The sequence below is a fragment of the Dunckerocampus dactyliophorus genome, chromosome 2, assembly GCF_027744805.1.
Source record: "Dunckerocampus dactyliophorus isolate RoL2022-P2 chromosome 2, RoL_Ddac_1.1, whole genome shotgun sequence".
Lineage (NCBI taxonomy): Eukaryota > Metazoa > Chordata > Actinopteri > Syngnathiformes > Syngnathidae > Dunckerocampus > Dunckerocampus dactyliophorus.
Genome location: NC_072820.1, coordinates 18,169,269 through 18,193,446, shown reverse-complemented (window position 1 = coordinate 18,193,446; position 24,178 = coordinate 18,169,269). Strand labels below are relative to the sequence as shown.

At 38.5% G+C, this 24,178-nt stretch overlaps 1 protein-coding gene across 2 annotated transcripts; it reads right to left on the bottom strand.

Moving 5' to 3' along the window:
* Positions 1-11,878: 11,878 nt before the first annotated feature.
* On the bottom strand, positions 11,879-21,041 carry gata6 (GATA binding protein 6). Of its 2 annotated transcripts, XM_054769242.1 has the most exons (7): positions 20,939-21,041; positions 19,585-20,502; positions 18,077-18,249; positions 15,744-15,869; positions 15,578-15,665; positions 13,545-13,642; positions 11,880-13,395 (listed from the first exon to the last, which is right to left on the bottom strand). In XM_054769242.1, the coding sequence occupies exons 2-7, from the start codon at positions 20,435-20,437 to the stop codon at positions 13,246-13,248; spliced, it is 1,488 nt and encodes a 495-aa protein (XP_054625217.1). In that variant the 5' UTR covers positions 20,438-20,502; positions 20,939-21,041; the 3' UTR covers positions 11,880-13,245. The 2 variants fall into 2 exon arrangements, with proteins under 2 accessions (XP_054625218.1, XP_054625217.1); XM_054769243.1 differs by lacking the exon at positions 20,939-21,041 and having other exon boundaries at positions 11,879-13,395; positions 19,585-20,476.
* Positions 21,042-24,178: the final 3,137 nt, after the last annotated feature.

Genomic DNA, 24,178 nt, shown 5'->3' with positions numbered 1-24,178 from the left:
AGAGACCTATTTATTTTGGGAGCCACTCCATTTTCTTTCCTTTAAGTCATGAAGAAAGAAAACACAAGGCCTGGCTTGGGGATGTGGAGATGTGTGGGAGAGACAGCAATGGAATGGAGCTTGGTGGGGGCTGGGCTTGATAGTGTCCTCCCTCAGCCATCTCTTCTTTTTCTGGTGAGGAAACCTTTTCATCCCTTCTTTCTTCAACAGAGACTTGAAACACTTGGGAGGAAAGAGTGGGGGGAGGAGCAGAGTTCAAGGCAATGTCTGAAAGGCTAGGAAAGTGTGTAGCAGAGCCGTGCTGTCATATGGACAATCTTTGACTTGCTTTTTTGCAGTTGAGCCCTTAAAATAGCAAAGCACTCCTGTCATACAGAGGATCTCTGATTTGAATTTTCGGTCCTCAAAAACAGCAAATGACCCCGTTGCCCTGTTATGTAGAGGATTTTTAACTCCTTTTTTTGCAGTAGGTCCTCAAAAACATCAGATTCGCCGTGTTGCCCTGTTGTAAAGAGGATGTTTAGCTTGTGTTTTTGTAGTAGGTCCTCAAAAACAGCTAATCGGTCCTGTTATGAAGGAGAATTTTGGCTAGGACCTATCTTTGGCTAGCATTTTTGCAGTTAATCTCTAAAAACAGCAGCACATAGAGGATCTTTGACTAGTGTTTTTTGCCAAAGGTAGTCAAAAACAGCAAGTCGGTCATGTTATAAAGAAGATCTATCTTTGGCTAGTGTTTTTGCAGTTAATCCCTTTTAAAATGACAAAGTCCCAAAGGTCTACCCCCTACGATAAAAATCAAAAATGCCTATAATTACTATATTTATAAATATGAGTATTTATGTACGTTGTACAAGTATACCAGGGGTGCATGCACTTTTTCAGCATGCAAGTTCCAAGTCGACATGATCTACTGTATCTTTTACCATAAACATACAACACATATATAAACTTTGAAGCTATTATACTAAATACTGATGATTAGCATTTTACATTCACAGTTTCCAGCTTTAAAGGTAATCAAAGTTGATATCAGTTGATATCATTCTGTAATTCCCAATTCAATTCAGTATGGCAATAAAGATAATTACACATAACCTGAGTACCGATAATACCGTATAGCATTTGCGATCAAACATTACAAATATACAAGAAATTAAAATGATTATGCAAAAGACAATGCAGCCGAAGTCAAGGGAACATATTAAAAAGGCTTCAGCAGTGGGCACATTTTCCAGTTAATCATGAAATAATAGTTTAAGAGTCAGAAATGTACAAAACCTGCATTCTATTGTGGAGATCAAGACGTGCAGCAAAGCCATCAAACTATTCACTTTTTTTCTACGTAACTAACCGCTACAATTGAACGGATAACTTTTAGATATAGGCATCATACCGCTGACTTAGTTTATCCATAATCGGGATAATAATGATGAACGTTGCATGATTGTGTAGCTTGCAACGTCTGTTCACCACTTCATATTTGCCAATAGTGAATCAGAAGGGGAGCTGAATGTCAGCTGACTGATGCCATATGACATCTACAAAGTGACGTTCACGCGATCGTCCTAAACTATCTTCGTGATCAACCTGTAGCTTGCGATCGACGTAATGGGCACCCCTGCTTTAAAGGGTTCCTTGAATTGACTCAAATATTGTCTGATGTTGTTACTGTATAATTTGCGTACATGCTTCTGCTGTTTATGTGGATAATTGACAATTTATTGTCAATATTAAAGTATGTATGACTTTATGTATGACTATTAGTGAGGTCCAAAGGTACGCTTTGCATGTGTCCCCCACAACAATTGAGTTGAATATCCCTGCTTTAGGATCTGAGCTGAGGTTGGTAACAGGTCAGCCAAATAGATTTGGGTTCAGCCTCCTCCCCTCCAGCAGAACACCTTCAGCAGAGGGGTTAAATAAATGTTAGTGATGCGATAACCAGTCTGTTTATTGAGGGGCCTCTTTGATGAGGATGATGATGTCATTCTGCCAGAGCACCACATCTCACTCGGATATTGTGATGGCTACCCTTTCCATGCTCAAGACTTCATGTTGGGATTCTTTTATTGCTTTGGACAGCAGCCAAGTAGATGCTACTGCTGCTAATGCTACAAGAAGCAAATTGGAACCTTTAACGAGACATAAACCAGTCTGGATCCGTCATGTTTGGTTTAGAGTATCCGTTGGTCATTTGGACGTGGGGAAAATTAAGATTCAGTTAATCCCTTTCAAATTCAACATTTTAACCCTACAGTCGTAGTTTTTCATGCACTTTTCATGTTCGCATTACTTCCATACTGTTATGATGAGCATTTACTATTATGTTTGAAATACAGTATAAAAAAAATAACGCTGGATGCCGAGTGTCAACACTGTATATTATATTTCCCAATAAAAGTATTAAAAAGTATTTAAAATATATTGTTATTATTATTATATGATAGTTTTGTAATATTAGTATTATTGTTTTCTATATGGATGAGTATTGTGAACATTTAAAAATAAGTTAGATTTTGAGATGCTACCAAAGCTCTGACAATTTTTTACACAATGATTATTTATAAAATGGTATATAATAGGCTGCACGGTGGTCTAGTGGCTAGCATGTTGGCCACACAGTCACAGTCTGGAGATCGGGAAGACCTGCAGGTTCCTTGGGCATTTCTATGTAAAGTTTGCATGTTCTCCCCGTGCGTGTGTGGGTTTTCTCCAGGTACTCCGGTTTCCTCCCACATTCCAAAAACATGCATGTTAGGTTAATTGGAGACTCTAAATTGTCCATAGGTATGAATGTGAGTGTGAATGGTTGTTTGTCTATATGTGCCCTGCCATTGGCTGGCGATCAGTCCAGGGTGTACCCGCCCAAAGTCAGCTGGGATAGGCTCCAGCATGCCCCTACGACCCTAATCAGGAGAAGTGGCATAGAAAATGGATGGTACAGTGTATAATATATCATAATTGATTTAACATTATTTAATTCAAATAAATTATTATAATATTTTATTATATAATATTTTATATAATTAGATATAAATAATGTTTTATTGCATTATCATGATTTATTTATTTTTAATTATTATTATTATTCTATTCTGATTGGCTACAAGATGGTAGATGGTAATTTACGAAAAATTATTTCTTGGCCAAAAAAGGTGACTTTAACAGGAAAAGAAAAGAAAAATAATGATAAAAATACAAAATAAATCTAATACATACAATACATAACATACATTATTTTTTTCAAAGCATACTTGAAGGGTGTAGTGGAAAAGACAAACATTGTAAAAAAAAAGAAAGTATCATAAAGTATGCATTCATTAGCCCCGCCCACAGCGTCAATGATTTGACAGAGAACAATAGAAGATATTCACCTGAAATGCCTCGCAAAGGAAGGAATGTGTGCCTTCATGAAAACATTCCTAATTAGGGACATTTTAAAATGTTTTTATGACATTTATAAACATGGTTTACAAGTGTCCCATTTAGCAGCTTTGCCTCCATCTTCATTTTGTCCCTCCCGTTTCCTGTTTCCTGGTGAACACCACAGTGAGAGGGTGAGGCTTGGAGGTGAGTTTCAGTGCAAAGTTGAAAAGGGCAAAACTGGCAGGTATTCAACATGAGCCTTTAACGATAACACACAGCGGACACACAGATTCAGTATGAACTCCAAGGTGGCTTTCTGCATTCACATGCTAAAGTTGCCAAAGAAGCCAAAAAAGGTGTTTTGGGAATGTTGCAGTGCAAGCAAGTGAAAGCTTGACCTCATAACTGCTTAGTGTTCATACTGCTGCAGAAAATCCACGGAATCTTGTTTTCATAAATGAGGACAGGAAAGGCTAACAGTGGACGCATAAATCACAGGATTTTTTTTTTTTAAGAGTGAAATAATAATAAACACGCGAGGCAGAGATGGATGTCAGATGGGCCTGACTGAGGGCACGTAGTTGCTCATGCATGCCCGCCTCAGGCACCGCAAAATTCCCACATTATTAGAAAGGAGGCAGGAAGAATTGACAGACATCATTTCCCCGCCATCAAACATTGTTGATGCTTACATTAACGCAGGACGATGCAATCTGCAACACAGTCATTGAACGTGGTCCAAATTGGGGGCGACTATTTTGAGGTATTTCCTCTTTTTAGTGTGGCGGCACAGATTGGCTTAATTAAAGAGAGGAGGGGAAAAACAGGAAGTTTTAAAGTCAAGTCCGTAATGAATTGGCTGGCTCGGCCAAAAGGTTTGCTTGGTCAGAAGGAAGCGACTCTGTTGTTCTGCTCAGTCACTGAGTTCATCATCAGCGTCTGTGGAAAAATAAACACCACCTTACAAAAGTAATGGGACAGTTTTCATCTTGTATACATTAATATGAAAATGAGTCAACGCAGTCATTACTGTCGAAATAACTGGCCACACAAGTGCGAAACAAGATAACTGTGTCTTGTCTACAGTCAAGCATGGTGGAGGTATCATGGTAGCGTCACGGTCTTGGGCTGCACGAGTCCTGCCGGCACTGGGGGAGCTACTGTTCATTGAGGGAAAACATAAATTCCAACATGTACTGTGATATTGTGAAGCAGATCACAATCTCCTCCACATGGTAGTTTTCATGACAGTATATCTTTTCAAAGGACAATACCCTTAGAGTAGTCAGTGTACAGCTTGTATAGTAGGATAGATTTACTAGCCACTGACAATAAATCGACACAGCCGTTATTGTCTATATCAGGGGTCACCAACGCGGTGCCCGCAGGCACCAGGTAGCCCCCCACGACAACATGAGGTGCCCGCAAGCCTGCTTTTCATTCAGGTTTTCAGTTAATAATGAAAGAACAGTCGAAAGAAATGCATTCTGAAATACAAAATGTGAGTTGTGGACACCAACATTTTGTTAATGTTCTGGTAAAACAAGCATATTCGCTTTGTTTGGGTTTAAAATAAGCTCTGAAAATAAATGTTACAAAAATGAGTAGCTCTTGGCCATTTTCATTTTGTAAAAGTAGCTCTCACAAGGAAAAACGTTGGTGACCCCTGGTCTATATAGTTGGCAACACACGTGAGGAGCAACAGAATAGTGTCTTACCTACAGTCAAGCATGTTGGTGAAGCATGAGTGCTGCCAGCATTCACTGAGAGTAAACACAAATTCCAACATGTACTGTGACATTGTGAAGGAGAGCATGCTTCCTTCCCTTGGGAACTTATCAACAAGCCCAAACACACCTCCAAGATGACAAGAGCCTTTCTGAGGAAGGTGAAAGTGATGGAGTGGTCAAGTATGTCTCCTCCAGACCTGAACCCAATCGAGCACCTGTGGGGCATTTTAAGCTCCACCAATGAGGTCATCACAGAGGAGTGGAAGAGGATTCCAGTCACACCTGTGCAGCTCTGATCAATTCCATGTCTAAGAGGATTAAGGCAATCCTAGATAAAAATGGTTGTCACTCTAAATATTCACACAATTGAGACATGTTCACCGTGAGGTGTACTCCCTTGTGTTGCCAGCTATTTAAACTATAATGGCTGTATGTTGACTCATTTTTATCCATTCATCCATTTTCTATGCCGCTTATCCTAATTAGGGGGTGGAGGTATGCTGGAGCCTATCCCAGCTGACTTCGGGCGACAGGTACACCCTGGACTGGTCGCCAGCCAATGGCAGGGCACATATAGACAAACAACCATTCACACTCACATTCATACCTATGGATAATTTAGAGTCACCAATTAACCTAACATGCATGTTTTTGGAAAGTGGGAGGAAACCGGAGTACCCGGAGAAAACCCACGCACGCACGGTTAAAACATGCAAACGCCGACACTATTTCAGTGAACAGTAAATCTATACTGCTATACAAGTTGTACACTGACTACTTTAAAATACAGTCGTTCCTTGCCACATCGCGGTTTGAATGTTGTGGCTTCACTCTATCGTGTTTTTTTTTAAATATATGAATTAATAAATCATGCTGTTTAATGGTTGAATACAGCGTATTAATAAAAAAAGTATGCACATTGAAGCAAATTTTACATATTTTTTTCATTAATTAAGCATTTTCAAGCATAAAAATGGTTAAATGAACTAAAATGCAAATATAAGGCATTAAGAAGATGCATTCAAATTGTGATATGCAGTATTCAACACTGCACTTGTGTCAGTAGGTGAAACATACGAGCGCCAGACTTGATCGCTGGAACAGCAGGCTTTTATTGCAGGCACAACAGGCACAATAATAATAACATAATAATAATAATCATCATTATAACATGGGCTACTGTTGCGGCCGTAATCCAGCAAAAACTCAATTCTGAATCCCCGACGTCACTTCCTGTCCACACGTCCGGAACACATTTATTGCAACACACACCAGCACGAGTTTTATTTATGTCTTAAATGGCTTTTTTCCCTCTGATTTTATCTACTCTATTGGGTAATATGAGTGTAAAGGTGACCAGAGGGGTGTTATTTCATGTCTATAGGGCTCTAATAATGTTAACAACTTTATTTCGAAGGCCGTAAACAGGTTTTCTATGCCCCTTTATGAAATTTGAGGGGCATACTTACTTTTTAGAAGCACTGCCTTCATCTTAGCAAGACATTTTGGACAATTGTATGCTTCCTTTTGTGAGAATAGTTCCTAGAAAACAAAGCGTGGTTCATAAAGGCATGCTTGGATGATCAAACACCTTTGGAATGAACAAAAGCAAAGATGGTCCAACATCAGTGACCTCTGACCTCACAATTCTTCAAATATTCCCACAGACAGTCTTAACATGGTGGAGAACGTCTTCCCAGATGAGTGGAAGCTGTTGTAGCTGACAGTTTATAACGTTTTGACGTCATGTAGGTGTTGATGAAGGTACCTTTTAAAGGCAAGACCCTCAATTGCATGCCCTCCAGTCCAGTAGGGGGCAGCACACTAGTGGCAAGTTCAAGTGTGCATCTCTAGTGTTCATTTTCCTAGCACTGACTACAAGGAAAGGTGGTCAATGACCTACTATGTCCTGCCAATGTCCATGCAAAGACTTTTTGTTGTTCCAAACAATCTTGCTCAAATTTCACACACATGCTTGTCACTTCCCTGAAGGTGTGTACCTAATTTCACGCTGATTTGACTAAACACCCTAAAGTTACAGTGTGTATTGTGCTGTGTGAGAATTTTTAAGTCATGGACAAGAGACATGTTTGCATGGGGCTAAAGTCAGCAGGACATGTTTAGGATCAAAGAAGAATCTGTGAAAAGACACAGGAAGGACTCAATCCATGTGGACACACTTTCTTACATACTTGTTACACACTTGTTACGACTTGAAGGAGTGCTCCAGCTTTAGGAAAAAAAAAACAGAGCCACTAAATCATGAAAGTGCTGCAAGGATTTTTTTTGCCAATAAGTCCACTCGGATTCTGTGAGAGTTCACAGCGAGGTTCCGACTGTCTCTCGTCCTGTCTTCTTGTCTCTGCTGCCTTTTCCTTTCAATGAAGCAGACTTGTTTTAATTAATGGCGCGTAGCTGAACAAGAATAATGCTCATGTTGCTCGTTGGCAAGGACAATGCATTCTGTTATCACTGGAAGAACGACTTGGACCCTAACTGCTTTTGATGACCACTTCCTGAATGATGTCACCACCTTTGCAGCCTTCAAGAGTTTTAAATACATGGACCAACCCTCTACAAACATTAAAACGTCCTCCATTCTCTCTAGATACCTCCAACCGTCAAGCAATGCATTCTAATATTTTGTCACCACTGTTGAACAAAAAGTGTTTGCCCCTTTCCTGATTTCTAATGTTTTTGCATGTTTTTCACACTTAAATGTTTCAGATCATCAAACAAATGTAAATATTAGTCAATGACAACACAACTGAACACAAAATGCAGTTTTTAAATGAAACTTTTTATTATTAAGGGAGAAAAAAGATCCAAACATGTGACAAACATGCAAAAAATAAGAACTCGGGCAGGGGGCAAACACTTTTTCACACCACTGTATATAAACAGTAGAAAAACAGAAACTATTCTACAAAAATAGTAAGTCCAGAACAAAATGATAGAAAAATAGAAAGAATTCAGTGCCAAACCGCTGTGTCTCATGTGCTCTGAAACTATAGTGCTGGTTGAAACCGTAAATGTGACGCGACATTACCTGACAGAGCAAAGATCCTTCGAGTGGAAGTATCCACCCAAGTCTGATGTGAGAGTGCGGAAAATAACGTCCCTTAGAGCCCAGTATGAAAAATACTGCAGCGATGTGCAAAAGATTTTAAAGAAACACTTATTAAATTGTTATTATTTCATATTATTATTTACAGAAACTGGTGCAGTTTTATTTCATTTAAAAAAAAAGCCTCTTGTGTTCATTTCATCGTCTGTGCAGTTATTATTTATGTGAATTTTTTTGTTTTCTTTGAAACGCAATTTAGGTGCCAAGATAATTGTCTTGTGGTTACATTTCGTATTCATATCAGTTTGTCTATTTGATGCAATTTAAGGCAAAATGAGGTTCGGACCTTCACTGTGAAATTTCTTTTTATAAACGGAGCTCGTTGAAGACCCCTGGTATAGAAAGACAGAATAAATAAAAGGAACAAAAATTGGGGGAAATTCTTGAAAAAAAATTAAAGAATAAAATAAAGGAAAAAAATGCCAAAAAGCTAAAAAATAAATAAAAATAAAGGTAGAGAGAAATATTTTAAAAAAAATTGGAATCTTTAGGAATAATGGGCAAAAATGTGAAATAAATTCTGGAAAAAAACATAGACACATAGAAACACTGTTCTGGTGGAAATGAAAGCAATCGAAGAAATAAATATAAAAAAAATTGTAATTGTTCTTGATATACATTTGGAAAAATAGGAAAATAGGAGGACCCCCACCCCTAATTTTAGAGAATTTGGGGAAAAAAAAGGGTTGTTCATTTTTCCCATTGCGCTATAAGGACTCATAAAAGATTTGTAATAGAGTTTGCCTATGAACAAGGCACCCACAAGCGCTTGAACGTGTCCAAATAAACAACATTAAAAAACGTGTATTACACAGATGATTTGAATAAACATCACGAAAGACTGGTGACACGTGACTGATTTGTAGACACGGCGAAGGTGAAGATTAAACACCTGAGATCAAGGTCAATTTACGTATGTTTTTTGAGACACAATAGGTCGTCTTAATTTGTTCAACCGATTGACTTATTTTAATTTATAAATAAAAAAGCTAAATTCTATCTTGACCCGATACAACTACTCTCTTTCAAGACATGTTGTTTCTAAGATTTGAATTGTGGGTAGATCACAAAAAAAAGACGTAAAATATAGTCGGTGTGTCACATGAGGCCTTTAATAGTATGACATGATTTTTGCAGCATTTTCAAGGCAATACATCATTGAATTTGCTATCCAGCAAACATTTAATGACATTTAGCGCTGCATTGTTGGCACGCTGTGAGCGTCTCTGTCCTTATCAACTTTCCCGTCTTGTGTCACACCCACTATGGCGCCCTCTTTAATGTACACACACACACACACACACACACACAGACTCCTTCACTCATGTCCACTCTCATTCATTTTAAGAGTCAAGCTTTCATTGAAAACACTCCCATTGTTTTATGGTAGTCGCCATGATGACGATGATGATGATATTGATGTCATCAGTAGAATTGCGTCACAGTCTAAAAGGTTTTTTCCTTATAGTGGTTATAGCAAAGAGGGGGTGTTGCTTTACTGGCTATTTTCAACTTGGATCTAACTTCCTGTCATTAAGACGGCCGTGAGATATGCTTAAGACCCACGCAAAGCTTTCAGCTTTCTCCAACTGAGGATTTGTCCATAAGCAGAGCAGTCAGTGTGTGGTTGTTTTGGTTCTAATGTCTGTTGAGGAAACCCAAAAGGGCTGAGTCAGAGATGGCATCGCTTCCGGGTGCAGGCAAGCAGTAGTGGCGCTCTGCTTTGAAAGTGGGACAGATCAGCGGGCACCTCCTCAGGGAGCCCCAATGGGGGCCTTTTTGCCCTGCTGGCTGCCTTGTGGTGGACCGTGCAGACCCTCTGTTTACTTTGGGAGGACTTTCAACCCTGTGAAGCCATTCGGTCATTGCTTTTCCCCGTCTGTTTCGGTCAATATCTACTAACAGACCACAATGTTGGTAAAAATGACCACCAAAAATGACTTCAAACGATCTAATATGCATCCCGGGCCTGTAGTTGGCACGTTGTTAAGGAACACAAACAAAAACTATAATGTTGTCATTGTCAGCCACCAAAAAAGCAACAAAGTGTAAATTGTCGTGTAATCGTTTTGTTTGGAATGTCATTCCCACGCTGTGCTAACGCTGCAACGCTAGCACAAACATCATTAACTGGCCCTGCCTTGCATGCAGATATCGTAGCACTGCTGATAGTAATCATTCACACTTTGAAGTCGATTCAATACATTTTTTTAATTCTAAAAAAACGTTTAAATAGTTATATATGCAGCATAAGTTTTGACGAAAATAACACAGAGAATTTTTTAAAAATAATGACATTTGTTGTAAATTAGAATTGAATTAATTAAAGCTTTTAATTATTGCTTAAAAATGTGTAAATAGTTATACATGCATTTAACTTAAATCACACCAGATAGATCATCATTTTTAGCAGCATAAGAAAATCTTGATATTAATTACAAATTTTAATTTAATTCATAAAATGTTCATATTGTTCAAATGTTTAAACGGTTCGATGTACAACATATGTTTCAGCTAAAATAACTTGGAGAGAATTTAAAAAAAACATTTGGAAATATCTTGAAATGAATTACAAATTTCAATAAAATTAATTGATTTTTTTTAAATGATTGTTTAAAATGTTTAAATAGTGAAACCTGCAATATATGTTTTAACTTAAATAACACAGGGAGAATAAAAAAATGTAACAATCTTGAAAAGAATTGCACATTTTTATTCAATTCATAAAATGTAATAAAAAATAATAATAAATACTTATATGTGCAACAAATGTTTAAACTAAAATAACAGAAAAATTTTTAAAAAACATTTTTAAAAAATCTTGAAATTAATTACAAATTGGAATTAAATTAATTAATATCTTTATTTAATTTTCCAAATATGTTTAAATAGCTATGTAGACCCAGATAAGTGGAAGAAAATGGACAGTGGCGGGAAAATGTATGCCGTCCTGTGTGGAGAGCTCAGTGCTAGCATTGAGGTCATATTGTAACATAGTGGATGTGCTAATTAATGTCATCAATTGAAATATGATTATTTTTATCATCTCATTGTTTTACTTTGGTCATGTAAGGGGACTGTGAATGCTCTGAACGGCCATAATACATTTTTAAAAATACAATAATCCCTCGTTTATCGTAGTTAGAGCATCAAAAACCTGTTTATGACGTTTTAATGTTATTAGAGCCCTGTAGACATGAAGTTCTTTGTTTACATCGCATTGTTCAGCCTACGGGATCACTGCAGGTACAGACAGCTGCCGCTAGCATAGCAAGCTAGCCAGATAACTAGTTAGCCTCTACAATTTACTTATTCTAAACTGAAGAAAGTGTTTCAAATGGAGTGGGGAAGGAGCGCAAAGAAGACACAAACTTACCACTTCCAGATGGAATGAGAGGAGAACCTTTTTTTCCCCACTCGATCTCAGCCATGACATGTCAGCTCAGCTGTGCTGGCTCACTAGTCAAGTCTCCATGCAGTGTGAAAGGTAATGTCATCTAACGTCATGTCTCATGACACTACTGATGCCTGGTGATCAGAATACGACACATAACTTGTCTTTTATGATATTTTTGAACTAATAATAGGCCACAGCCAACCACGAAGCACTAATCATTTATTAATTATTATTTGGAAAAACGAGATATAGCAGGGGATTCCTGTACAAAAAAAGTGTAGGGGGTACACCCGTTCAATCAAATTCAAATTGTGTTAAATTATGTTATATTTTTTATGTATATGCATACAAGACAATATCATTTTTAATCCAATTTTTTTAAAATTACAACACATTTGGAACTGCTTTGAGAAGAACAATTTGGGTTTCAACTTTTTTGTTTTGGATTTTGTTAGTAAAGAAAAAAAGTGCGTATAAAGCTGTCGGGATGAATGGAGGCTTGCTTTAATGTTAAAGAAAAATACTGGAGCAAACCCAAACATGTTAAAGAATCCAAAAAAAGGCGGCACGGAAAGTTCTCTTAATTTGTCATCAACACTCTTGAGAACCTCAAAACTAATTCATAACATCACCACAACACTGGCATTAAATTAAATAAATCTTAAAATGCTTCAGAGGGAAAAACATGGCCAGTTTTTGGGAAAAAATAAAAAAAATTGTCATAAATAAACTGTCAGCCAATCAGCTTGTTTGTGAAGCCCTTTGGGGGCGCAAACTTCTAATTGGAGACGTGCGGTGAGGCAGTGAGAATGAGACATACTGTACCCCAGGAATCGTTACCTTACTGAGGTGTAAAATACACGAAAACAAACATTTTGTTGGTATTTTTCAATCCAGTTTTAATGCTGCACTTTACACGGAGAGTCTTCTTTCACTTTTTAGCATCAAAAAGTTGCCTGCGAGTTGAAGATGACCATTTGTGGGTGCACTTGCTTTGTTTTTAAACATGAGAGTACCTTAGCTGAGCCGGGAAGTATTGGCATTTCATATTTGCACATGATGAAAGAAAATAAACGAAACAAAAGATGACACATTATTGATACCCTGTTTCAACCAAATACAGTAAGAGCTCTCAAGTTACTGTTTTTTTTTTTTTTAGAAAAAGAAGACATGGGCAGGCTTGAAGGTCTACTCTACATCCATCTCTTTATTACAATCATACTTCTCAACAATGGGAGATTTATAAATATTCTCTTTTGATTGCTAAAAGTCGGCACTTGTGGCGTGATTCCAGTTGTGGAAAGAAAACAACAAAAAAATCAAGCGGTCCTTACAAAGACAAATGATGACGTTTAGCGCTGGTATCCAAAGCTTGGAGAGCAAATCCTTCAAGCGGTTCTTTGAGGAACCATCATGTAGGGGTTCCCAAAGCATCCAAGAGTGGATCTTCCTGGTCCTGCTTGCATGAGCCTTCCTGAGTCCTCCTTAGAGTTCCAAAGCCAGCTACTCCATGCTTGCTCAAATGTTTCTGGTCCTGGGCTGTGAGGGCAAAGAATCAAACATTGCCCTCTTCCACACCAGAGGGAGGAATCCAGGGAATACAGCGTCCTCCTTTGCGGCGGTCTTCAAGCCAAGGCCATGGGGCACCAGGGCTCCCCCCTCACTGAGGCCACGTCGGAGGTCTGGGCCAGACCCACACTCCCGTACAGGCCGTCCGCTCCCGGGTACTTGAGCACCGAGCCCTCCCCCGATGTGGGCAGCACGGACGAGCTGACCTGCGAGCGGCATCACAACAACGGGTTAACGTTTTGGACGTAACAACAAGCCAATGTGCACTCATCTGAAAGGGGAGTCATGTGTGCTGGCACGGGACTCCCACCTTTAAACTAAATCAAAGGGAAATGTTCACGTTTTAGTGACATACCCCAGACACCTGCGTGGACGGAGAGCTGGTCTTTGAGCAGTCCTCAGAGTTGGACGAAGACGTGGACGTGGGCGTCATGGACACGGAGTTGTTACTTCCTGAAAAGCAGCATAGACCATCACATAAGTTTCTCATGCCTTTCTTACCGTCAAACACTACAAACGTGTATTTTGTTAATAGGAGTGTGCAAAACCGGTTTAACCTTTTTTTTTTTTTTTTAAATCATCATATTACAAGAAAAAAGTTGAATTATGGTAATAATGTTGGAATACTAAAACAACAAATAGTATAAGTAATAGAGAAAAAATAATTAATATTACAAGCTGTAATATTACTAATATAAAATATAAAAGCCTTAATTTAAGAAAAGTCAGACTATTTCAAGGCCGACTTAATTCATTTATTTTTATTTTAAGAATTTTTTTAATTCACTGATAAAAAGAATGAAAAATGTGATCGTACAAGAAAAAATCCTAATGTAATTTCGTAAAAAATAAACTTGTATATTTATGCTGAATATTACAAAAAAGCAGTTGTTTGTCAGGAATAAACGTCACTAAAATTGCAAGAAGAGAAAAACTCAATTTTATGAGAATAAAGTCAAAGATTTATGAGGAAAAGAAATTGTAATAATCGAGAAATAATGAAGCCGTCATATTATTATGAGACAAAAAGTCACTATGTAGCCAGAATAAACATGATTATATTATTATATGTATATTTAATTATATTATAGAAGAACAATCTTTTTATGGGAGTATAGTTTGTGGGGGAAAAAAAATAAAAAAAATACGAGAAAATGTTGTCATTTTGTAAGAATATATTTGTAATTTACCACAAATGAATGTGTGGTTTATTGAGAATAAAGTCCGAATATTAAAGAATAAAGGTGCGATATTACAAGAATGAAGCAGTTGTTGTGTATTACTTTAGTATAAAAAGTAAGGCAAGGACAACCAACAACATCTCCCGACAGAAGAGCAGTTTCAGTGGCAGATTACGATCACTGCCGTGCTCCACTGAAACACCGAGCGGATCGTTCCTCCCTCACGTCATGCGGCTTTTCAACACGACAGAGGGGGAGCCGTAAAAACACACACAGGACTGGACTTTTGACCTTATCATGTATTATTAGTATGCGCTCATTTATTCTTGTGAATTTCTCTTGGAGATCCAGAAAGTATCTATCTAAGTCTTCAAACTTATCAAGACAAAAAGTCAGAATATTGGAAGAATGTTTTTTTATATATATATATGAAATCATACAGCATAAAATTACAAGGAAGAATTCACAATTTACTGAGAATAATAATCAGAATATTGCAAGGAAAACCAGGATTTTGTAAGAATAAACTTGTGAATTTATGTGAAAAAAGTCTGAACATTACGACATAAAGGCTGTCGTTTATTTAGAATAAACATGAGAATACGGCAAGAAAAGAAAAACAAAAATCTGAATGTGATGACAAAAAAAGTCGGGATTTGTAGAGAAAAAATAATAAAAGTGTTACATTACTTAAAAAAAAAGTCAGTCTTTCAAGAGAAGAACATGTCATTTTATGCGAATAAAGTTTTTGGAAAAAAAGGGTGATAAGAAAAACGATGTCATTTTGTGAGAGTAAACGTATATTCTTATGAGGATAAACTAGTAAAACTAACACAAATGAAGTAGTGATTTATTGAAAAAACAAAGTTGTATTACAAGACAAAACAATTCCATGAGAATAAAGTTGTCATTTATTGACAATAGCGTGGTAATATTACAAGAAAATATTAGACGTTCCATTCTGGTGTTACTTTGTAGTTGGCAGTGGCGTAAAACTGTACTAAGGTGGATTATATATTATATCATGTGTTATATATTTATATTTTGGTTAAATCCTTTTTGAGGCAACCAAAATATTAGAAACACCCCCGAGTAAGATGCAAACTAGAAGCACAATAACGGCAATATTGCTCTTTGGTGTTGTATTGGATGTGATGTATTTGTGTGTGTACCTAATGAAGTATACAGTACGGGAATAACCTCTCACCTGAGCCCCCTTTATTTTTATTCAGTGTCTTTGGTTTTCTTTTTCTGGTCTGGATGCCTTCTTTCTTCATGGCCAGTGGCCGAGGTACCTGCACAGCAGAAATCATCCGGATTTTTATTCGACTTTTTCTCTTTTCCAGTGAGAACGTTGGTGACACTGGACTCACCCCATGTAGTTTAGTGTAGAGACCGCAGGCGTTGCAAACCGGCTCTCCTTCTGCGTTCCTGCGCCACAGAGTCGTGGTGCTGGTCTGACAGTTGGCACACGACAGGCCGATCCTCCTGGACGTGGACTGCAGGAGGGACACGAGGGTGAGGGGTCATATGTACACTATTTCATTGATTGGCACAGCACATATATCACTCTGTGTGTGGGCGCGCGTGTGTGTGTGTGTGTGTGTGTGTGTGTGTGTGTGTGTGTGTGTTTGCTCCAAAGTGCACGACTCCCCCACTAATTTAATCACACGTCTCTCACACACAAATAAGCAGGGTCGTTTCCTGGCAATAATAAATGTCCTTTTACAAACAGTGACTAGAAACAATTTCATTAAGTGACTTTAAATCAACACATGCCTAATATTTGTTTCTATTTTTAAATATTTTATTAAATTAGGCGGTTCGATTAGCTACAAAACATTTTAATAAGTATACATTTTATATACGTTTTTTTTTAAAAACATTTTCTTATACATGCATTTTGCGTTTTTGTACTAAATAGTACAAAGATAAGTCATATACATTGCGAGATTTTTTTTTCAAATCAGAATATTGACGAAAAATGTTTGTAACTTTATAAGAATAAACTTATATAACTTATAAAAAGTCTGAATTCTAAGAGAAAAAATTCATATGTGCCATTGTTTATTTTATGTTTTTCCCATTTCTAGTCATAATTTATTATATACACAGTATATATAATAATCTAAAAACATTATTATTTTATAAGAATAAACGTATACATTTATATTTTTTTAAAAATGGAAAAACTGAGGAAAAAAAAGTCGTAATATTCGGATTAAGTTTATATTTTGTTTATATATTTATCTTAACATATATGTGATATTAATAGAAACAAAGTGGCAGTTTATTGAGAATAAACAATCTGAATATTGTAAGAAAAAGTTCATTTTTTTAAAATAAACTTGCTCATTTATGCACATGTATGTACAACCCCATTTTTATAATATTTGACACTTTTATTTTTAAAAGTATACAAGCAGAGGCCACTTAGGCACACCCTGCCCAATAATATACTCTATGTGCATTTGAAATTAGAAAATTATATATGTGTGTGTGCGTGTGTGTCTATATACAGTATATATATTTAAAATATATATAAATGAAATATGAATATGAAATATGGGCCATTATTTTATTTTAAAAATAATATACTGTTAAAAATTCCACAGTTTTTGCATGTTTAATTCGAGCAGGGACTTGTCTCACTTTGTTTGATGGTCCTTGACCGCACAGATAGACTACTATACTGTATTTTCCCCCGTTTCTCTTTCACCTCATATTTGGTCCCAAATGCTGATACTATGTGGGAATGCATAAAGGTAAGATTTGATGACCTTATTGAGTGCTAATGTGCACATTTGTGCAGTGCACCTATCTGAAAAACAGACTCCAGGCTCATACTGGTGGATGGTGGGTCTGTATTCATTTAGTGCTTTTCATCTGATGTTGTTGTTGTCATTGTTTTACCACATTACATTTTGCTGATGTGACTGGTGACGAGCTAGAACGCTGCTAATGCTGCATCCATACTCCATACTGTCTTCAGTCATGGTCACATTGATATAAGCCCCCGAATAGCTGTCCTCAGCTAGGCCCGTAGGTAACTAGCAGCTTGTAACCCAAATTTTAGCAAAAAATCAGCTGAGAGGCAGCTCGCATGCTAGTTGGGACACTCGTATACCAAGGTACCACTGTACAAACGACAATTTCAAAGACACCTGCAGTTCTCAGCTTCTCCCTTCTCCCTGGCAGCCGACTACTCCTTGACGACTCACCTCACAGCTACAGTAGATACGAGTAACTTTGGTCCTGTTGAGACAGCCATCTGCCAGGGCTTTGAAGCTAACCATTCAAAATACCCTTTTCTTCGTCCATTTCTGCTCATTATTTGTTCAAGCTTGTAGCTCCACATCCACCCATGCGTTTCCTCAAACTACGGTGTGGGCCGAGGGTCAAACGCGGTGTGCGCGCATTAATCGTGTGTAAAAAAAACAAAAAACCAGTAGCGTTAAAGGAATTCCGTATCTTTGACAGCCCTGATATAAATATACTGTATATGTACAGTATGTATAAGCCACATGAGACTGAACGTGTGAGTATTACAAACAGCCGTCACTGTCAGCCAAAATTGAAGCTTCTGTGAGTGGACCTCTTTGTAGTGTGCGTGCAGGTGTTCCTAATGAAGTGTCCCGTGGGTGTACGCCACATTTCTCACATGAAATATAAAGAGTTGGGATGTAATATTATATTTAATGCTCACCGTGCGTTTCTGGGGTTTAATGAGCGGCCTGCTGAGGCCGTTCATCTTGCTGTAGAGGCCGCAGGCGTTGCACAGGAAGTGTCCGGTGCCATCACGCCTCCACAGTGGCGTGGAGATGGAGCCGCAGTTCACACATTCCCTGCTCTCCCCCATGTCGTCCAGAATGTCTGAAACTGCAGCAAAACACAAATTGACACATCCATCAAAATGACGTTTACTATCATTTCATGGTTTAAATGTTGACTTCTTCTTCTTACATATTTGCTTACGCACGCGAAATGACCAAAACAGCATCATAATAAACAATATAGTTTGGCTAAATTGCCTTTTTACTCCGAGCTCTCAAGGTTATTTCATGTTTTTTATGTTCTGTCAAGTTTGACGCACAAACGCACAGTGCCCAGTTATAAATATTTCATTCAACTCTACATTTTTAGCTCAATCTTAACACAAGACGCTTAATTTAGTCCTTTAAAAAACATTATTTAGGCTCGGCACCCTCAATAAAGTGTGTTTTTACGCACACACAATGGCAAAAACAACATTAATGACCAGTATATTTCTGTAGAAATGTCTTTTTAGCTCCACTTTGGCCAAATAAGTCATACTTTACTCATATTTGTCATTTCATGATTGATGATTGATGGAGCAATCAATTGTTAGTGTATTTTTGAGCAGGCTTAAAAGAAAATAAATATTTTGGTATTGTCAGTTGAGCTATAACATTATTTAAGCAATGAAGTGTGTTTTGACGGACATAAAATGGTAAATCAATGTGAAATAAACCCCAATGTGTTGCTATTGCCTCCTTTATAACTGTGATCTTAACCAAAAATAGAATTATAATGATACTGTATCATCACTTGTGCTACACAGGCTTAACGTAGCCAAAAAAGTCATTTTTTACATACACAAAATTTAAAAAAAACTTCCTTTTAAATTATTATTATAATTTTTTTAAATGACATTTTAATGATGCTGACACTGGAGCCATGAACATAGTCACAAAATGTTGTTATTATGCACACAGAATGTCAAAACAAACATTAGATTTTGCTTTTACATTCTTTTTAACTCTTAAATTTAAAACAAAAAACAATGTAATGATTTTGCCCTTTTACGTTTAATGATTTGTGCTGTTTAGACTTAAAACAGTGGTGTTATTAAAAAAAAAATTTTTAATGATGTTGCAAGTTGAGCTATATATTTTTTGGCATTATTTTGACTTAAATAATCTGAAAACACTACAGTTTGCTTTTAGTTTCCTTCTAACGCTGTTCTTATACTTTAATAAAAATTACTTTGACTGATTTTGACACTTCAGTTGCAGTGGTTTGTGTTATTTAGGCTCAACATAGTGAGGACATTGTGTTTTATGCGCACAATGGCAAAATCTGTGCAATTTTAGCATCGCATTACCTGAAGTCAGGTTGTATTTCCTCGAAATAAGCTGTAAAAAATATTTGCGGTCATTTCCTCCACAAGGTATACCTCCTCCATGTTTTTACCTCCATTTGGTCCACGGATCAAGGGTGCCCCTCTGCTCTGCAAGGTGTGCAGCATGCTGTTGTCAAAAGGTCCCCCGGTCCAAGGCGAGGGCAGCTGGGAGAGCTGAGGGGTCACATAGGGCGAGTAGGGCCCCGGGTAGGCCCCACTCAGCGGCCGGGAGAGGCCGTACTGCTCGGCCCTGTTGGCCACGTTCAGCGTGTTGCTGTAGCCAATGTCCCGGCCGGTGCCGTTGTTCATGGGCGGACTCGGAGGGTAGTGGAAGCGGCTGGACGCGTGGGGGCTCCCGGTGCTGTACGAGGGGCTCTCCGGGGTGGACTGCGACCACACGGAGTGGCTGGAGACGGCGTGGCCTGGCTGCGCGGAGCCGCCCGCCTGCAGGTAGGACAGGCTGGGGATCATGGAGCCCACCCTGGAACTCGGCACATAGACGGGGGAGTTGGGGCTGGAGTGCATATAACCACCGCTGGAGGAATCATATCCAGTCTGGCTCTGAGCCGCGGCGATGGCCAGGGTCTGGTACATGTCGGAGGGGTCCACCAGCAGGCCGGCAGCAGCAGCAGCCTTGTGCGCACTGCCGGACAGAACCAGCTTGCTGCCCTGGTCTAGATCCGTAAAGAGCGGAATGTCCTCGCTTGAGCTTAGGTGGTTGCTATGGTGTCCAAAGTGGGCGTAAGGGTGGAGTGTTCTGCCGCCCAGCGGGTCAAGGTCGCCGGGGGAAGTCCTCAGTTCGTCCGGGGTGTGAGCGCCGCTCCTCCGGCTGTCACCGGGCAGGTAGCTCGGCTCGGCCGGCGACCCTGGGCTGCTGGATGCTTCTCGCTTGACCATGGACCAACCGGTTTCGCCCAGGTCCATCCAGGAGCACTTTCCATACACCTTGGGGGGTAATTTAAGTCAAAATATCCAGGGAGTCGTTGGCCCTGCAAATACATAACTGTCAGTACGCGGACGCACACCTTCATATCCGAATCTGCACCACGGCATAACGGTTTCTACATTGAGCCATGTTTTATACAAAATCCTTAAGTCGTTCCGTGTCAATCTTTGCATCTTCAAATCTTAAATCGATGACAACCTCGTCTAAAAAACGGCTCTCGTTCCATCTTTAAAAGACCGAGACAAGAACGCTATTCTTCTTCTTCATGTCATCCTCTCCAATAGTCCAGTGGGAGTGGGGGGGCGTGGGGGTGCTCTTAAATAAAGACGAGTGAGTGAGATAAGGCCACGCAATATGTCTTTACAAAAAATCACCCAAAAAAGATAAAAGATAAGAAGCAGATAAGAAGAGGCTGCAGTGCCAAAATGAGCATCTATTTTACAGGGCTTTTTTTTGGAGGGGAGGGGGGGCTTACGTACCTGCTCAATGGTGTGCCATCGGTGTCACGCACACGCACGCACACGCAAGACCAGCAGACGTCCAGTGGTCGGCAGCGACTGGTTTCTCTTCTCCCTGTGAGCGAAAATGCAGCAGAGAAGTTAGCGCAGCCAGACCTGGTTCCACAGGGGGCGTGGTCTGCACTCACATTGGGCGTGACTATGAAGTCAAGGCGTGGTCTCATTCTCCTCCTTCACCAATCAATCACGCTGCACAAAAATACACTTTAAAAGTTGTTTAAAATAAAAAATTGTATTGTATTAAGATAAAATATTACCATTCAGATGAAACTGTCTTTACATTGTTTAAATCATACAATTAAATTGTTTTGTTCAATTGATTTTGTTGCAGATCAATATGTACGGCATTGCTTTTGGGGTGTTTTGTGTAATCTTTGAAGGCACGTGACATTATTTTATTATTTATTTCTAGGTATTCTTAAGCATTTTCTTGCTAAATCGTTTTTTTTGTAATAAAGTCTCCAAAATAATCCACCAATGTCTGCGTGCTGCTCCACTGCACGGTTTATTTATAAACCAATAATGATTATTGTTTTAAATAAATATGAATTGACATTATTGATTACTTGTTGATTATTGAAGCTCCTTTAATTGCACTGCATCTGTTTTCTTCCAGCGTGCTGTTACGGTTTCAAAATGTGTGAATATGTTGTCGAAGGTAAAAAAAAAAAAAAAAAAAAGTAGATAAAAGTACACTTTTTTCATTTGGTTACATACTATTGTTATAATATCACACATTGTATATGCGCATCAATACTGGTTTAATTTATTTTGAACATGGATACCAGTCCCATTGGAATACATCACATAGTACGATTCAATACAAGAGTTGTATTTTTAAAATGGTATTAATTTAACATAATGTTTCACTTCGAGTTGTGGAGTGACTGCATCACACGAGATGCATGATTTGGTTGCACGAGAGGGTCAGAATATTAGAAACAGGTCTCAGCGTGTGAAGCAGCGCAACCACATTAACGCCAAATATTCAATAGAACCTTCGCGCTGTATAATAAGTGAGGGAATCAAACAGTGCGCTGATTGAATCAAAATGTATTTGTATTTTTTAATGAATACGGCAGGGTGTTAACCCAGTGACATGTCTTTGCTGGAGATGAAATACACTAAATCCCTTTTCAAAGCACAATAAACATGCAGAAGTGTTGCAAGCATCAATCATGGCACCTCCAAAACAACCAGTTTCAACAAGCTCTGTGCACATGCGCGCGCGCGCGCACGCACTCACTCACGCAGTAGAGGTGCTTAATGAGTAGAATGATTCGATTTGACACCTCTGTCCCCTTTTGATCAGCTCAATGTGGATTGGTGCTCTGTACATTTTTAAAAAGGCATCCCTGCTGCAGCCACCTCGCCTCTCACTTGTTAAATAAACTAATTAGCGACGGAATTTATTGATCAGCCTCAATCAACAAAAGACACGAGTCAGCACTTTGACTACAGCCCACATAAATGCAACTTTTCCAACCAATGTGCTGTTTACTGTCCTATGAAAGTGGAATACTATTGCTCAAGCATGCATCGCTTATTTAAACACACAAAATGCACGTGCCACATTTCGCATACAATTGCACTATCAGAAAGAAAAGGGACTGATGAATGCAACACTCGTTCTCATTTAATGCATTGATAAGAAGCTTTTCATCTTTTCCCCTAATTACATCAAATCGCAGCAAAAATACAATTAAAACATGACAACTAACCAATCATCATGTATTTGTTTGTATTTTTTGACATTATTTCTTTATTATGTATTATTCTTTTAATTGTATGGTATAAAGTAGAGCTATTTTAATTAATTTTAATTTTAATTAACTCATGCTACATTCAAATTTAGTGACATTAAATAGTGACATTAATAGAATAGTACTACTACATCTTTGCTTGTATATTAGTAGTAGTAGTAGTAGTAGCAGTCATAGTATAATTGAATTTGTATAATGTGTTAATGTCCCCTGCGATTGGCTGGCGACCAGTCCAGGGTGTACCCCGCCTGTCGCCCGAAGTCAGCTGGGATAGGCTCCAGCATGCCCCTGCGACCCTAATGAGGATGAAGCGGTATAGAAAATAGATGGATGGATAGATGGATGGTGTAAATGTCCTTCATTTATTTGTAATTATAAATGATATCATACATTATAAAAAATCTACAAACACGATCAAATAGAGACAGTAAAAACAACTGAAGAAGATATGATTTATAAAAAATGTCATGGAATATTTTCACTACTAAAAAAATAATAATTATAACTACTATAGTTCAATATATTAAGAGCTGAAAAGAGACAATATTCTTCTCATTAATACTATGTTATTATTACGTTAATGTTCGGCACTATTAATACCCCCTACATTTTGACAACATCGATAACATGACGTTATTATGTGTAAAAATGATGTATTAATAAATATAAGCACCTCTTCCACTTCAATGCAATTATTTCCCCAATACCACTTCTATTTGAAGTATTTTATTTTAAATAAAGTGTATGTGCTGCTTTGTAGTGTATTTCTTTATTTTACAACCAAAAATAAATCAACACGACGGATGATTTGTGAATTATATTACAGTATGTACTGTAGCTATATTATATAGACTGAAGCGAAGGTGCTGCATAAAAAGCCACTGTTTGTTCAGTGACGTCACACTGGACCTGGTATCAGGCATCATGTTGACCTGAGCGGGTCTACAAGTGTGGGAGGACTACAACCTCCTCCCCACACTTGGAGGCTGGCTACCGACTACCACCCCCCCCCCCCCCCCCCCCCCCCCCCACCCCAAATCACCCCCTCCACCATTTTTTTTTAGTTCGGACCCACCAGACGTGATGAATGAGGTGTTGTTGTTTTTCTCCCTGCTGTGACACTCGGTGCCTGTGAGCAGAAGTGACATGACGCCGCCATGTCTCCAAGCCTTATCCTCCATGCACGCCCAGAACCTCAGAAAGCAGAACCGGACCCCGCAGCCCCGACCTGGGTCTCCTCTGCACTTGTATCTTGAAATAGTAACAAGAAAATATGAATGAATCATACTTTTAATAACAGTCTTGTGTGCAGTTTATCTAAATGATCCACTTCAGGTGTCAGTGATAATCATTATCTGCACTCCATGGAGCTGTGTGCGTGTGTGTGTGTGTGCGTGTGCGTGTGTGTGTGTGCTCATTAAAAGACCATGCTACTTGT

Bases quoted from the DNA above. Each gene is read 5' to 3' on its own strand.
- gata6 (XM_054769242.1), bottom strand. From the start codon at position 20,437: ATGGACCTGGGCGAAACCGGTTGGTCCATGGTCAAGCGAGAAGCATCC. The intron at 13,643-15,577 runs GTGAGAGGTTAT...GCTGCTTTTCAG, and splicing joins TAAAAATAAAGGGGGCTCAG to GAAGTAACAACTCCGTGTCC. The intron at 13,396-13,544 runs GTATGTCACTAA...TGCCGCTCGCAG, and splicing joins CGTCCACGCAGGTGTCTGGG to GTCAGCTCGTCCGTGCTGCC.